At 37.4% G+C, this 16,721-nt stretch overlaps 1 protein-coding gene across 1 annotated transcript in view; it reads left to right on the forward strand.

The window, feature by feature from the left end:
- Nucleotides 1-16,721, forward strand: part of COL6A6 (collagen type VI alpha 6 chain) — a 174,145-nt gene that overhangs the window by 103,954 nt on the left and 53,470 nt on the right. The window contains exons 21-24 of the mRNA XM_036849516.1: nt 4,527-4,562; nt 6,213-6,275; nt 8,310-8,372; nt 16,047-16,109. Of these exons, the coding sequence (XP_036705411.1) occupies nt 4,527-4,562; nt 6,213-6,275; nt 8,310-8,372; nt 16,047-16,109 (225 nt within the window). The remainder of the gene's footprint in view (nt 1-4,526; nt 4,563-6,212; nt 6,276-8,309; nt 8,373-16,046; nt 16,110-16,721) is intronic.

Here is a 16,721-nt window from a genome sequence, read left to right on the forward strand (position 1 = left end):
TGCACCAACTTACATTCCCACCAACAGTGTAGGAGGGTTCCCTTTTCTCCACACCCTCTTTAGCATTTGTTATTTGTAGACTTTTTAATGATGTCCATTCTGACCTGTGTGAAGTGATACATCATTGTAGCTTTGATTTGACTTTCTCTAATGATTAATGATGTTGAGCATCTTTTCATGTTTGGCCAACTGTTTTAAAATCTGGATCCTAATAAGGCAGGCTTTGGAAGCTGACACATACCAACTCAAACCTGAATCAGGGATCAGATGTATCTAAAAGTAGCTGCTCTAGTCCTGAAAAAGCTGATGAACAAAATCCAGGGGTACTGTAGATTTTGCGAAAATCTGGGAATATACTGATACAAATACGGTTTATCAGAGGAGGCAGAAATAATGAGAAACTGAAGACTACTCCATTTTTAAAATTACAACTTAGTAGCCTAGGCCAGGGAGGCTGCAAAGACAGAAGAAACAGTGACGGTTACAACTCAAAGAAACTATGACTTAAGGGGCTTGGTATGAGTTCATGTCTCTTAAAGTCCAAAATTTGAAGGAAGAGGTAGCCATAAGTAAAAGAAATAATTCACAATGACAAAGTGTTTGAAACAACATATCTATATCAAGTTTACTGTCACAAGTCTGGCTACACCCCCATACAGTTATTCAGTAAATGGGTGGCCCTATTCAAAAGTGATTAATAATCAGAAATATTAATAGGCTTTATTATGAATTAATTGGATGATTATTAATCAGGACCTATGCATAGAAATTGCAAGAGAAGAGGAGGAAAACTACATGAGCAAAGGACAGATAAACCCTCATTAGAAAAGGAAGTATTCAAGGAAAAAGAAGAATAACTCTGGCAAATAGTTCTCCAAAAAAATTAAGACGAATGATTGCTCTAAGAGTCTAAAGATCTGACAAGACAATAGAAAGTGAAGAAAGCAAACTGGTAGTGCTTGGGGAGCAATGGAAAAGGAAATACATGTAGAACTATGATATATTAGAAGCAACAAAAAATTAGAACAAGGATGACTGAAAATATATCCAGGCATATGGTAATCAGGAAGCCACAAAAGCAGTGCTAGAGATGGAATATTGACAATGGAGACCCAATAAATGTACAATTTGCGTTATTAAATTAAACACACCAAATGTAATATAAAAGATAACTTCTTGAAACAAAGACTCAAATACGCAAAAAGAAAAGGCATACTCTGACTCAGAAAAAAACACTGATACAAAAATATCAACACTGAGACACATTGCAGTGAAATTCCCAAACTTATTATGGAAAAGAAGAATCGAGAATTTCCAAGCAATAAAGATAGAAAACTCAGTCTGTCTTCAACCTTCTCAACATTCAGGGCCAATAGGGAGCAGTACAATGGCTACAGAGTTCTGATAGAAATAAAGTGGTCCAAGATCTTTATACCTACCCAAGATGTCCTTTAAGCATATAAGTAATCAATATGATCAAGCCTTCAAAAACTCAAGCAATATAACCCCCATGATCCTTTGTGTAGAAATAAGACTAAACCATAGAGATAATGATTACAGGACAAAATGTAAATGTTATACATTTGACCATCTAAAAACCATATGCAAATAGAAAAGTGGGAAAAGGTATGGGGAAAGTTCCAAAATACTACGTCCTTATCTTTCATTGCAGGGAGTCAATGTCTAAACATCATCATAAGCTAAAATATGTATCACAAACATACCCTAACCTCCTAATTTTTAAATTTTTTAAATAATCATTCTTTCCTCTTTGAGAATTTTGTATCTCTTACTGTCAAGAAATATTACCACCTCACATTTCCAGTTCTTTGTTTTGTTTTTTCTTTTATTAAATACAAGTGAAAGACACAGAGAACAAACGTTTATTGATAGTGTTTCAAACACTGTGACAGTGAACCAGAGAAAGATTTTGGATGTAAAAACAAGTTCCATATCCCTTACTTTGCCTGAATATTGGGTTGCATTCAGTTTCTCCTACCACAACTGGATGTATCCACCTAAAGCCCAAGTCTAAGCACATACACTTCCTGCTTCAAGACGCCCCATGGTTTCTGTTAAATGGAGTATGAACCCTTCAGCCTACTATTTTCAGCCTAGTAACCCTGTTACTCCCCTTTTCTCTCATCTTTGACCCAGACTATCAAATACTCTTCCTAGTTTCCAGCCTCTACTTCATTACTTAGGCTGTAGTCTCTGTTAGAAAGACTTCTTTCATCCTCTACCTGTAAAACTCCTACACATCCTGTGAAACCCATCTCAAAAATCTCTTTCTCTAGGAAGATTTTCCTGATTTGACCAAGTGGATATGATTGCTGTTTTTGAAACCCATATTTCTTTGTTTTTTAATTTATTTTATTGAAGTATAGTTGATTTACAGTGTTATGTTAATTTCTGCTGTGCAGAAAAGTGATTCAGATATATATATATATATATATGGTCTTTTCCCTTATGGTTTATAACAGGATATTGAATATAGTTCCCCATGCTATACAGTAGGACCTTGTTGTCTATCAATTCAATATATAATAGTTTGCATCTGCTAATCCCAAACTTCCAATCCATCCTTCCCCCACCTGCCCTCCCTCTTGGCAACCACAAGTCTGTTCTCTATGTCTGTGAGTCTGCTTGTTTCATAGATATGTTCATTTGTCTCCAATTTTAGATTCCACATGTGATATCATATGGTATTTGTCTTTCTTTTTCTGACTTACTTTACTTAGTATGATAATATCTAGGTCCATCCCTGTTGCTGAAAATGGCATTATTTCATTCTTTTTTATGGTTGAGTAATATTCTATCATATATATGTGCTACAGCTTCTTTATTCATTCATCTGTTGATAGACATTTAGGTTGCTTCCATGTCTTGGCTATTATGAACAGTACTGCTATGAACTTAGGGGTGCATGTATCTTTTTGAATTATAGTTTTGTCTGGATATATGCCCAGGAGTGGGATTGCTGGATCATATGACAACTCTATTTTTAGTTTTTTGAGAAACCTCTCCATAGTGTCTGCACCAATTTACATTCCGACCAACAGTGTAGGATGGTAGCCTTTTCTTCACACCCTCTCCAGCATTTGTTATTTGTAGATTTTTTAATGATGGCCTTTCTGACCAGTGTTAGGTGGTACCTCATTGTAATTTTGATTTGCATTCTCTAATAATTAGCAATGTTGAGCATCTTTTCATGTGCCTGTTGGCCATCTGGATGTCTTTGGAGAAATGTCTATTTAGGTCTTCTGCCCATTTTTCGATTGGGAGAAACCCATAATTCTGTCTTCCCCTTTCTTATGGTGTTTGACATATTCTGCCTCATAAATATTTGTAATATTTTTCTCCTCCCCACTAACCCAGAGAGTGAGGGTCTTCTGAGGTCAAGAGCTGTGTGTCATATTTATGCTCCTATGGTTCCCATCCTATATGCTTTGTGGATAGTAGATCTTGGGTATATATTTCTCTGAATGAAACTGCAGTGAATTGAACCAGAAAAGATAAACGCTTGTGTGAAAAGAGTAGAGAGAGCTGCTCTTCATCCCTCTGATAGGGAGGTTTAGACTTTCATCTCAAGATAACTCTTCAGGTTTTAAAGAAATAGGCCTCCAACCATTTCCCCAGACACATAGTCTATTTCCTAAATAACAATAGATTTTGACTGAAATATGATTAGAAGAATTTAAAGTCTGCAATACTGACCTCACATAGAAATTTGACCTGAATATCTCAAATTTCCATCAAGAAAATGTTGTCTGATATTTATTGAATTTTGTAAATCCTGGATGTTATAACCTTACTGAGAGATCCTAAGTTAGACAATAAAATATCTTTGTCTCTTGATTCCCAGATTTATGAAATATTGATCTAGAATATACTCAGACCTTAACCTTATATATGAGAGTAGTAGGAAAAATCCATTTGGTCTAACCATTTTTTTGATTGAATATTTTATTAACATATTGAATTGAGTAACTCTTAAATGCTTAAGATGATTCTTTCATTTTTGACAGGTAAGCATATTTGGCTTCTTGAAGGGGAGGGGGATAAAATTAGTTTGGCTATCGTTAGCTTCTGAAATTAATCTATAATAAAGTTCATAAAGTTAATTCTCTCAGTGTTTCCTCTGACTTCCTGCCTTTTGGCCACTTCTACTCCTGATTTCTGGTTTACTTCGTAGTACTTTGGAAAAATGAAAAGAAATACAATTCAAATCAGCCAATTTTGGTGCTTGTGACCAGTTCTAGTAGTAGTTTAGTGGAGGATAAATTATTGACCACAGTTTATTCTCACAAGTATTTATAGATTACATTATCTATAGTTTTAATTACCTATAGAAATTCAGAGTTGGCAACATTTTGCTTTCATGGTGAAGTGGATAATTTAAAGCAATATGTGGGAATTTTTCATTTAATGTCAGTGCCTTAAGGTGTCCATTACTAATTTAAATTAAACATAAAAAAGCATTTTTTTCAGAGTTAAAGCTATCTACCTTTTTTTTCCTATTGTAGGCAGTTCATGGCCAGAGGGGACATACAGGCCCACAGGTACAGTGATTTTTTTTTTTTTCTTAACTGCAAATGATAAATATTCTGTGTCCAGTCAAAGAGCCTGAATAAAGACTCTGGAAAGTCTCTTCCAAGCCTAAATTTCTTTCACTTTTTGATAATAATGGTTGTGGAATCAAATTTTGGAAAACTTTTAGGCTACAATTTAAAGAATTCAAACCTTAAAAGAAAATTAAAATTTGGGCACTTTAATCAAAAACTCTAAAAATTAAAGATAAGAGACAATACTTGGCCCAATTATCATTAAATTTAAATTTGTCTGGATTTCAAGTATTGATACAAACTCTAGTAATTCAGTGGGTGATCTTTCTTTTAGATTTTTGTTCAGTTAACTCTGAACCTTACTTATAATTTGCACAAACCCCTTTTTAACCGAGAGTACAATAAAACCTTAATACAAATTAGATAATCTGAATGTTTTGTTCAAAAGTTGACCATAGCAACTGTCATATCATATCCCCTTTGTACATATTGGTGATAAATATATCATGAATAAATAAATAATAAGTAAATACATGAAACTGCAATATTTTTGAAAGAGCAGTGACTAAGAATTTTACAAAATTGAGGAACCACACATCCTCAGATTGAAAATACAATGAGGATAAATAACAAATCCACTCACAATCACATCACGGTAAAACTCCAGAATGTTAAGAAAACATCTTAAACACTACCAGAGAGAAAAGACACTTGTACCCGTGAGAGGAATAACCAATTAGATTGCAGCAAGCTTCTGTTCAACAATAATACATGCCAAAAAACAACAAAGTAATGTTTTGCAGGTGCAGAAGAAAAATAACTGTTAACCTAGAATTTTATACCTAGTTAAACTATGAATGAATGTAAAACATTTTCCAATTTACCATCCACAGATGTTACACACACACACACACACACACACACACACACACACTCGCACACACTTTTTTCAAGGTTAGACTGCAACAAAATGGAGAGCGAGTCCAGAAAAATGGCGTGAAATGAATGAAATGAGATTGGGAAGAGAAAGTGTTGAGAAATTTCCTCTTTATGATTTCTAGGAAAAGCATCAGTGAGGGACATTTAATCTCATCTAACTGTGTAACAACTGAGATGTAAACTTAGGCTATCCAATAGTCTAAATTAAACTCTTTAATCTTATTTGGAATTCTTATCTGTGGCAGAGATCAAGGGCAATATGAAGGGAATGCTCAACTTTTGGTCCCTAGATATTAAATCTATTTGAATATAAATACAGTGTAAGATGCCTGGAGATTTTTTAAGAAAATGTGGAGTAAATTGTAAGTTTTATCAGGCCAACACCCAAGTTTGATACAGTATATAACAAGTATTATAGGAAAAGAAGGGATGTGTGTGTGTGTGTGTGTGTGTGTGTGTGTGTGTGTGCACATGCATGTGTATAAAGAATGAAAGCAAATACACCAACATATTAGCTGTGGTTATCTCAGTTTGATGAGATTATAGAAGATTTTTATTTCCCTTCTTGTATTTACCTTTATTTTTCATATTTTTTGCAAAGATTCTGCACTGCCATTGTGATTGGAAAAATATTTAGAATCTTGCACATAAAGAAGACAAAATTTCTCAGGAAACTATGTTAACAGTTTGATTTCTCTCTCCCCACAGGGGAAAACAGGCATCCCAGGCCCAGATGGACTTGCGGGGTCACTGGGACTTAAGGGTCCTCAGGTACGTATCAAGACTAATCAGGCTTTGAAGAAATGGTTCTGAAGAACCTAGAGGCAGGACAGGAATAAAGACACAGATGTAGAGAATGGACTTGAGGACACGGGGAGGGGGAAGGGTAAGCTGGGATGAAGTGAGAGAGAAACATTGACATGTATACACTACCAAATGTAAAATAGATAGCTAGTGGGAAGCAGCCGCATAGCACAGGGAGATCAGCTTGGTGCCTTGTGACCACCTAGAGGAGTGGGATAGGGAGAGTGGGAGGGAGACACAAGAAGGAGGAGATATGGGGATATATGTATACGTATAGCTCATTCACTTTGTTATATAGCAGAAACTAACACACCATTGTAAAACAATTATACTCCAATAAAGATGTTAAAAAAAAAAAAAAAAAAGACTAGTCAGGCTTTGAGAACGGAAAGAAGAATCTGAAGCCTTCATAGAATACCTCCAACCCCCTTGCAGAAGTACAGATGTTTCAAGTGTTTTCAGGGTAATAAAGTAAGGAAGCAACACAGTCTTGACTTGTACAGCATTTGGTCTCCTTTATCTGAGCTTTGTCCCAGTCAAGAGGTGGAAAGGGAATGAACACGCTGGGTAGTGGTCCCTGTGCTAGCTAGTCCAGGACAGGGTCCAGGCTGGCTAGTGTATCCTAGGGAGACGAGCCAAGGAAAATACTGAGCCTCAAAACTGGAAATTTTGGTCAATTTAGCACAGTAAGAGCTCAGTGTTATATATCTGGATGCCTGTGATGTAGAAAAAGTGACTCTAGCCTAGGAAAGAATTGTTCCAAATAGAGCTGAGGTCTTCAGCGGGGTTATCTATAGTCATCTTTCTAGCTCACTTCTCCAAGGAGCTGCCTCGAGCGCTTCTTCCTTTGCGAGGAACAAGCCATGGTTGACTCTTACCCTGATTACATGAGGGGAAAGGAAGCATGTGCCAGAAAGAGCAAAATGTAGCCTAAAATAATCATGAAAAGGGAAGGGAAGTCCTCAAAAATGCTGAGATGAAAAAAAGGTAAGATATAAGAAAGTTAGAACATTTTTTTTTCTCTCCAAACTTTTACTTTTGAAAACTTGAGAAGTAAATTTGCTCTCTGGCAAATGCAGGACAAGCAATGGTCCTGCAATTTTCAAAGTTTTAGTTCACGTAGCTAAAAAAAATTGAAGTAACTATTATATGTTAACAGCCTGCTGCACTGAAGTTGGGCAAAATATCCTTAGACATCAGAGGAGAAATTTAATCCACATTTTACCAAGATTTCAGAGCAGTAAACAGTCTGCCCCTGGGACCTCTGTCTCTTTCTGACTCAATGGCTTTTCTTTGTCTTACTTGGCAGCCGAGGAATGTTCACTTTTCTTACCTTCAAGTGAGAAATATTTGCCACTGGGATCATGGGGAAACATTTCAATAGATTGGCTGGCTTTACTTCATACTAAGCAAGTAATACTACATCTCTTCTTCCATTTTATAGACTCTTACTTTTTTATGACATAATTTTAAAGGAGATGCAAAAACCAAACACAGCATGAAGGTTCCTCTGCATAACATATGAAGCCAAAGTTAATAGGCAACATAATATTACAGAAGTAGAATTATCTAAATTTCATCTTACCATGTGCCATGTCTTATTTATGACCAGTATTCAGTGTGGTCATTAAATAGAAAATCCACTTAATTATCCCAGTTTCAGATTTACATAAGTAAGGATTATTTTTTTAACGTAAGAAATACATTTATTTTGAGTACAAACATGCTTAGGATAATTAGAAAGCAGTACTGGAAAATTCAGCTGTTCAGTATTTCTTCACTTTGACTACAAATGCCCAACCATTTAAGGGCTAGATTGGACCCTGTATCCTTTCAGAGAGGGAGAGCTCGACCGATCAAGACAGAACCAAAACCATGAGTGAAGTTCTCTTTCCAATTTCTGTCTACGTTACTGACTTAGCATTTCCATTTTTAATATTCAAGTTAATAATCTAGTATTCTCTTTTAGGGAGAGAATAATGCTTTAATTCTCTGTTGTAGGGCCCAAGAGGAGAGGCTGGTATGAAAGGAGAAAAAGGAGGTCTAGGAAGTAAAGGTCCCCAGGTATGTAATGAGAGACAGTGACTGCATCTGGCTTTGATCTTGGCTTGAATGTGGATGTCCTTATGGTTTCCTCCCTGCAGATGGAGTTATCTACTGCCTGTGAACCAGCAAAGTGTATGAAGTTTGACTTTGGGGGTCGATGTGGTGGCCACATCACATTCTGTTCCCTACCTTGCAGAGTGGTTGTCGTTATGTCAGAATCAGACACAGAGGTAGTAGATGGCAGCTCAGCCATTACTATAAGGTTAAGAATTCCTCCTCTATATAAATCAGGTCACATGACTTCCTTATCCCCATCCTCAGGGGCTTCCCTTTGCCCCCAGAATACAACCTACTTCAGTGGTTCTCAACTAACCACACATGAGAATCTCCCAGGATGACTGTAAAACACGCTACCACCTGGAACCCTCCCCAGACCACTTAAATCTTAATTCTCTCCAGGTGGTTCTAATATACACACCCAGCATTGGGAATGAACTGTCCAATATCAGCACTTCTCTACCTTCAAAGTGCATAATAATCACATAGAGAACTTGTTAAAATGCAGATTCTGTGGACTTCCCTGGTGGCACAGTGGTTAAGAATCTGCCTGCCAATGCAGGGGACATGGGTTCGAGCCCTGGTCTGGGAAGATCCCACATGCTGCGGAGCAACTAAGCCTGTGTGCCACAACTACTGAGCCTGTGCTCTAGAGCCCATGGGCCACAACTACTGAGCCCACGTGCCACAACTACTGAAGCCCAAGCACCTAGAGGCCATGCTCCGCAACAAGGGAAGCCACCACAATGAAAAGCCCACACACCACAACGAAGACGCAACATGGCCATAAATAAATAAATATAATAATTTTTTTTTAAATGCAGATTCTGATTGAGTAGTTGTGGGATGGGGCTTGAGGTGCTACACTTCCATCAAGCTCCTAGGTGATGCTGATGCTGCTGGTCCCCAGACCACACTCTGAGTAGCAAGTCCCTATACATGATCTGGTCCTTGACTACCTGCTATCATAGAATATATTTATTTGCTTAGCTGTGTGTCTTCCCTTCTAGACTGTAAGCTCTGTGAGGGCTAGGACTTTGTCCCAGAGCCCAGAATAAGAGTGCTTCCACACACATTTGTATAATGAATTAATCAGTAAATGAATGAATGAGTCTCAGTTGGGACTTGTGCTCTGGGCTAACATGAAGATAAAGGGAATCCATTACTTTGTGTCCATTAGTTAAACTGGGCAGTGGTCCAATGTTTAAGTGGATATGTTCATCATCAAAATTTTTTAGAAGCTATTTGCATGAACTTGTATCTCATGACACAATATTTTAAAGCATATTAATTCCTGCTCATAATGATATTTGTTCCTAATTTTGATGAATGTGCCCCTTCAAAAAGCATGAAAACTTTAAAATTTCATGTAGGACTAAACTGATGAAATGTAGCTATTTTGGATTCACATCCTTGAATCATTGCTGGCACCACAAATCAGGATTTAAAAAAAAAAAAAAACAGTAAGTGCCAAGGGAAACATATATGTGGTGATTATCTCATCTGTTTACATGAAATATTGAGATGTAAGAGGTTTGAAATCCAAAGAGCTTGGTAATTCCCTTGCTCTAGAATCCAAAATTGTATCCAAGTGGCTATTACTCAAATAAGGTATTCCATTTGCCCTGTAGCATACTTCTATGAGAGGGTCCCCTTTAATCTCACCTTGGCAGGAATGGTCATAGTCATAAATCATCCAGCCTCTTGGCATCACCAGAGTTACTCAAAAGGCACCACTTCCCTGTAGCCTAGCTCTTCCGTTTAACTGGCTGGAAAGTGTGTTTCTTTCTTTTATTGCTTTTCTGGAAATACCCTTGTCAAAACAGTGAAAGTGCCATTTCAAAGATGTATAGAATTTTCTGTGCTCAGGAGGTGATGAATTAGATCTCAAAATTGTTGTTTTCAAAGGAAAACCATGGGAGACAAACACAATCAGATAGACAAGGGAGTATTATTCTTTATTAGCTCTATAAATTCACTGACATAGGCTTCATAATGTTTTACAGCACAAGGACCAGCCTCTCGAATGGAATTACATGGGTGTTTTCTAACTACAGGCTTTCAAGTGTTTCTTAGGATGTACATTTAGAAAAAGGGATGTGATTTCTGTTGACAGTGTTCTGAAGACATTAATTTATGCACTGTTGGGGAATTCTGCTTAGATCAAACGTGCTAATCCAGCCAAGTATATAGCTATGAGATAAAAGAAGTACAGTCCATGGTACAATGAGAAAGAAGAAAGAACTTTGAAAGGAATGGCATATTCTTTTGTACCTTCCTTTGTTCCCTTCTTGTTTGGTTTACCTTCAAGTCCTACACTAATATAACCAATGCCTAGAAAAGAAATGGAAAATCAGATGTAAAATACTAATTCCAGTTACAGCTGGAATTATTCTTTAAATACTTAGAAATATCATATGAAATATCAAACATCATATGAAATATCAAGGAAGGTTGAAATTATTCAGTGCAAATTTTGGATACAAAGTATAATTTCTGTTGTTATTTTTCTAAAGCATAGCATAGTAGTCAAAGGCACAGAGTCTGGAGCCAGCCTGCCTGGGTTAGATTGCCACGTTTGTATCTTCCTAGCCATGTGGCCTTGGGCAAATTATTTAACCTCTCTGTGCCTCAGTTTTCCCTGCTATAAACTGACAATAGTAATAATAGCTACCACATTGAATTGTTGCAAAAATTAAATGGTTTAATATATATAAGATCTTAGAACAGTGCCTGCAATATAATACACATCATATAAATGTTTTTGCTACTATATTGCATCAACATTACCTAAGTTAAGAGGCTCATTTTATGCCCAAAGCATGCTAATGCCAATCCAAGGAAGGCCATAATAATAGTAACACTATAACAATATATAATCTATATTGCAGTCATTGAATTTCATCATTCTGCATAATCCAGATTGGATGATCCATCAACCATTTCTTTTACTCACTTGACAAACATGTACTGAGCACTTCCTGTGTGTCAGGCCCTGTAGTAAAATAAAAGGGTGAATGAAACATAGACCCTAGCCTCAAGTGCTCCCAGTCTCATAAAGGAAACTCATGCAAACAAATAATTGGGATGTGATGTACTGAATGTTAAAATAGAATTATACCCAAGGTAGAGTGGTGGGAGAATGGATGGAGTTAAAGGAGGAAGAGAGTGGCTTAGCTTTTGCAGGATAAGGAGGTGTTTTCCAGGTGACCAAGGGAGAGGCAGGCACAGGAAAGGAACCGGGTTGTCTAAAAAGAGATCAAGGTGAGTTTGGGAAACCATAAATGGTTCAATGTGGATGGAGTGTAGGGTGCATGAAAAAGGTTCAGAAGTTGAGGTTGGGGGCCATCTCCTACACTAGCACCATCCAGGTCAGCATCTTCTCAGGTGTCTTGTGGTTTGCTCTTGCATTAGCCCACCCCTTGCTGGTCTCTTGATTTTTATTTCTCAGACTTAGCTCATATCTGACTCTTACAGAAGCTGAGCATTTAATCTCCTTGAGTTGTTCCATCCCAGCATGATATTTGCTGGTTGTGAGTGTAGAAAAGATTTTACTCCCATAAAACTAATGAGACAGATTCCTTTTAAGTATGGGAAGAACCCACACCTCTTGCCCCTGCCCTGCCATATCCTATCCAAAGTCAAAGTGTTCTTGGCAGTGCCCCAGCCATTTATCCCAAACTCCTAGTACAATCCCTTGTGATAAGACGCTACCTGAGGACATTTTAAAAACATTTACCCCCTCTCTAAACACCTCCTTTCTATCCTCACTTAAGCAGATGTGATTGCCAAGGACTCTGTGTCAGAGTCACAAAGTGAACATGATCCCCAGCCCAAGTCCCCATGTTGGAGGTTAGATCTGGCCCCAGCTTCCTGCATCAAGCTTGGAGATTCACATTTTTAAAACTCCAGTCTCAGCTGGTGCACAGATGGTAAGAGTTTTGGAATCCTATCCCAGACATGGGCCTCAGAACAGCAGACAGAGTGGCTGGGAGTTCAGTCTTTAGAGTCAGAATCAGGTTGCATTCCCATCTCATCCTCTTATCAACTGAGTGATTTGTGGTTAAATGCTTTGAGAATCTGTTTTTGACTGGTAAAATGGTGTTAAGAATATGTATCTGAACTACCAAATGTAAAATAGATAGCTAGTGGGAAGCAGCCTCATGGCTCAGTGCTTTGTGTCCACCTAGAGGGGTGGGATAGGGAGGGTGGGAGGGAGATGCAAGAGGGAGGAGAAATAGGTATAACTGTATATGTATAGCTGATTCACTTTGTTATACAGCAGAAACTAACACACCATTGTGAAGCAGTTATACTCCAATAAAGATGTTAAAAAAAAAAGAATATGTATCTCATTGTGTTGTTGTAAGGATTGAAGAAGCCTATATATAAATATATACCTCTTAGTACAGTGCCTTCCACAAAATAAATGCTCAATAAAAGGCTGCCATTACAACAAAGCCAATGGAGATTTGCCTAACTCTCTTTCCCTTTAGATGCCCTGAGCTCCTCTTTATACTCCACAGCTGCTCTTGATCTCAGATCCAGGCAAATTTTCGACTCTTGATATCTTAGGGGTAGCAGGGAATTTTCCTTCTTTCCTTTACAAACATAGTCCCTTTTACAACCAGCTGTATTTGAGTAGGTAATATATCTGGGTAACAATTCACTGAAGTTTAAGCCCCATTCAAGCAGTCACAAACCCTGGTTTTGTACTTTGTGTGATTCTGCACAGGAAACAGGATCAGGTTTTCTGATGTTCTAATTACAAGACTGTCCATTTCCATCCTTCTATCCAAGAAACCTTTTATTTTGAAGGACTTTCAAACAGGATAATCTCTCATTGTGCTTGTGTGTGCTTGTGGGGACTATACATGAAGTAATCTCTGAGAAATCTCCTTCATCTCATAGAGCTCATTATGTCTGAAGGAAGCACAAAAAGTGAGCTCTTAAGCAAGATTTCCAATATACCCCTTATTGTCAAAGACAATTAAAATCTCTCTACTTCAGAAGTACGTTTCATGTACATGTGAAGTACATGAAAATTTCATATGGAAAACCAACAAGTTAAACGCACTATTTCATCCCTCTTGGGGACCATTCCTGGATAGGTGGATAGATAGATAGAGAAATGGATGGGTGGATTGATTGGTTCTACATACAATACTAAGTTCCAGAGATATGAAGTCAATAAGATGTGCCCCTTCTTTCAAGGAGTGTACAGGCTGGCATCTAGTGGATGAGAGAAATAAATGAACAACTACCTACAGAGTAGAGGAATCTGTGGGACAATTATGTGGCCCAATTCAGCCAGGGAGTTCAGGTCTTCTTCTTGAAACAGTGATGCTAAAAGTAAGATTTTCAAGAAAGGGAGATTGTACCTCTCCCTAGATGGGAAAATGGAACAGCTAAGGGAACATCTTGCATAAGTGTGGAGACATAAGACAATGGGAAGAATTTGGGGACTTCAGATGGTTTGATGAGCATGACCATAGAGTGATTGATGACTGCAGAGGCATGCAATACCCACATTTTGAGGGATTTTACATATCAATAAAGACCTTCAATTTTATTCTGAAATCTACTCAGAATTCAGAATTTCAGACAAAGCGATAACATCATCAGCCTGACATTTTAAATCAAAAGGGAAAAAGAAAGGAGAATGGATTAGAGTGAGGCCAGGCTACATTCAGGGAAGCCTGGAATTTAGGCAAGAATGCAAGAAGGGCCTGAACGTAGGTGATGGCCATGGGAATGGAAGAGCGATGGATACAGAAAGGGGATAGAACCTGTAGGACTTGTAGCTGATTGATTTTGAGAGATGAGCTAGAGGGAGGGGTCTAGGATGATTCTTAGGTTTCTGGATTGGGTTTCAAGGGAAGTAAAGGGTGGCACCATTCCTTATGAAAAGAATAGGACTGAGCATGACTGGTGGCAAATATGATTTTCTTTGGTAATCAGTTCCGATGAAATACCCAATAGGCATTTTAATAGATGATTCTGCTGTTCAGTTGAGTGGTTTGGAATAGAGTCATATATTTAGGAATCATTTTGTGGAAGTGGTATGTGAAAATATATGGGGTGTCACTCAGAAAGAGGGGATGAAGTGAGAAAATAAGGTTAGAGGAGCCCTGGGGTACATGGAGATTTAAGAGGCAAATAGAAGACAGAGAATCTTCAAAGTTTACTGAGAAAAGACCAGAAAGGGGCCAGGAAGACCATGGTAACTTGGTGTTACAGAAGTTAATGGAAAAGTTTCGAAGAATACATGATCAAATTCAAATAAGGTAAGAACAGAAAAAAGTCAACTGGATTGAACACGCAGGTCACGGGAACTCCATGCAGTGATGGAAGTAAAAGTTAGAAGGGGAAGGGTTAAGAGCTTTGGAGGATGAAGAAATTGAGACTTCTTTTTTAAGATGAAGAAGAGGGGAAAGTGGAAGGTTGTGGGAAGATCATTATTATCTTTCCTAGTAACTAATTCATTGTTCAACAATCTTTCCTATTAGGAAATTTTTTATGTCCAACTTATTACATCTTTAATTCTTTAAAAGATGAAAAGGTTAACGTTAATTTTTTTCTCATAAAATTAATTTACTAACTATCATGCTTATTACACAGATTTGGCTTATTTATTTTTAAATTATAGTAACCATGGCAAAAAAATGTGAAAATGATTTCAATTCACTGGTGTTTGGACTATTTACAAGTACCTGTAAACAGTTTAACCAAAAGAGATTTCTGTTGCCATATGTTTGGATATCCCAAAGGAAAAATCCGATCCCAAGTGTCAATAGCATAGAAAGGCAGTTGGGCTGCCTCTGAATTGGAATTTTTTAATGTTCAGCTCTAAAGCTGTTCCAAGAAAGCATGCTTTCTAGAATATTAGAGAGACTTCTATTATATCAAATAGACTTTCCATATTGATGCACGGTATATTTATCCATTTGTTTAAATTTTGTTATTATGTTCTTCAGTAAAATCTTAAAGCTTTCTTTATATAAGTCTTTTATCTTTCTTGTTAAATGTATTCTGAGTATTTTACAGTTTTTTTCTTATATTGATAAATGGAAATTTATTTACATTTACTTTTCTAACTTTTCTAGGAAAGAGAAAATGATGTCAGAATATTTATCTTGTACCACCTGAACATATCTTATGAGTGCTAATTATTTTTAGTAAAGTTTCTTGAGTTTTCTATTGTATTAATCATATTATTTGCAAATAAAGATAAGCTAACCTTAACAACAACAACAACATGCTTTTTCAAAATGAGGAACCGGGAATAATATAGTTCAAGGCAAACGTCATCTGAAATGCCTTCTTCAAATTTTAGACATTTTAGCAACATCTGCTATAACAGCAAAACAGTGAGAAACTAAAATCTCTTTGGAAGAGAAGACTCACAGGGAAACACAATCATTTAGTCAACATCTGGACTGAATTACTTCATTAATTTTCTTTTATTTACTAGTCTTCATTTGACAGCTGTGATACTTTTTTCCAGAGCAGGCGTCCATAAAGCCATAACTCTTTTCTCATCTGTGGTTCATTTTCCTCTTAGAAGAGACACAAAATGTTTCAAGGAAACCTGCTTTATGTTCAGCTATATTTGCAATCCTTGTTTTGTTTCAGGGGCTTCCAGGACCAGCAGGAGAGGCAGGGAGTCAAGGCCGTGTGGGAAGCCAAGGAAATAAAGTAAGTCACATTCTTTTATACACACCAAAGCTGAGGTTTTCTCCTCAAGGGAAGTGTGTCTGGTTATATTAGCCAGAGCCCTTTCAACACAAAAGAGAACATATCTCATTGCCCCTATACCCTGGCTTGGTTCTTAGAGAGCCAGCAACATCTAAGGACGTGGGTGTGGACCCAGATGAAGTCAGGGAATCCAGCTCAGCATCTCACAAGGGGCTACACCCAATCTGAGCTGAGGATCTCATGGAAGGGGGACTGTTCTAGGGCAGGCCTTCCTTTCTTCCCCCCCACTTCCACCCTTCCTTCTCTTCTTTTATTCTTCCTTTATTTCTTTCCTCCATTAATACAAACTCTCGCTGAATACCTTTAAAGACAAAGACACTACACTGCCATTCAGCTGTACTAAAGTCAGCTCCAGGAGAGCAGAGATCTTTGTCTGTTTTGCTCACCGATGTATCCCTAGAGCTTCGAACAGTACCTGGCATGTCATAAGTGCTTAGAAAATATTTGTTTCATGAAAGAATTTTTGGGTTGTGTAATGATAAATATGACATAGAATCAACCCCACAGAATTGAGAATATTTTCAAGACAAGAATCTATGACATAAAACACTA

This window comes from Balaenoptera musculus, chromosome 4, assembly GCF_009873245.2.
Source record: "Balaenoptera musculus isolate JJ_BM4_2016_0621 chromosome 4, mBalMus1.pri.v3, whole genome shotgun sequence".
In the NCBI taxonomy this organism is placed as follows: domain Eukaryota; kingdom Metazoa; phylum Chordata; class Mammalia; order Artiodactyla; family Balaenopteridae; genus Balaenoptera; species Balaenoptera musculus.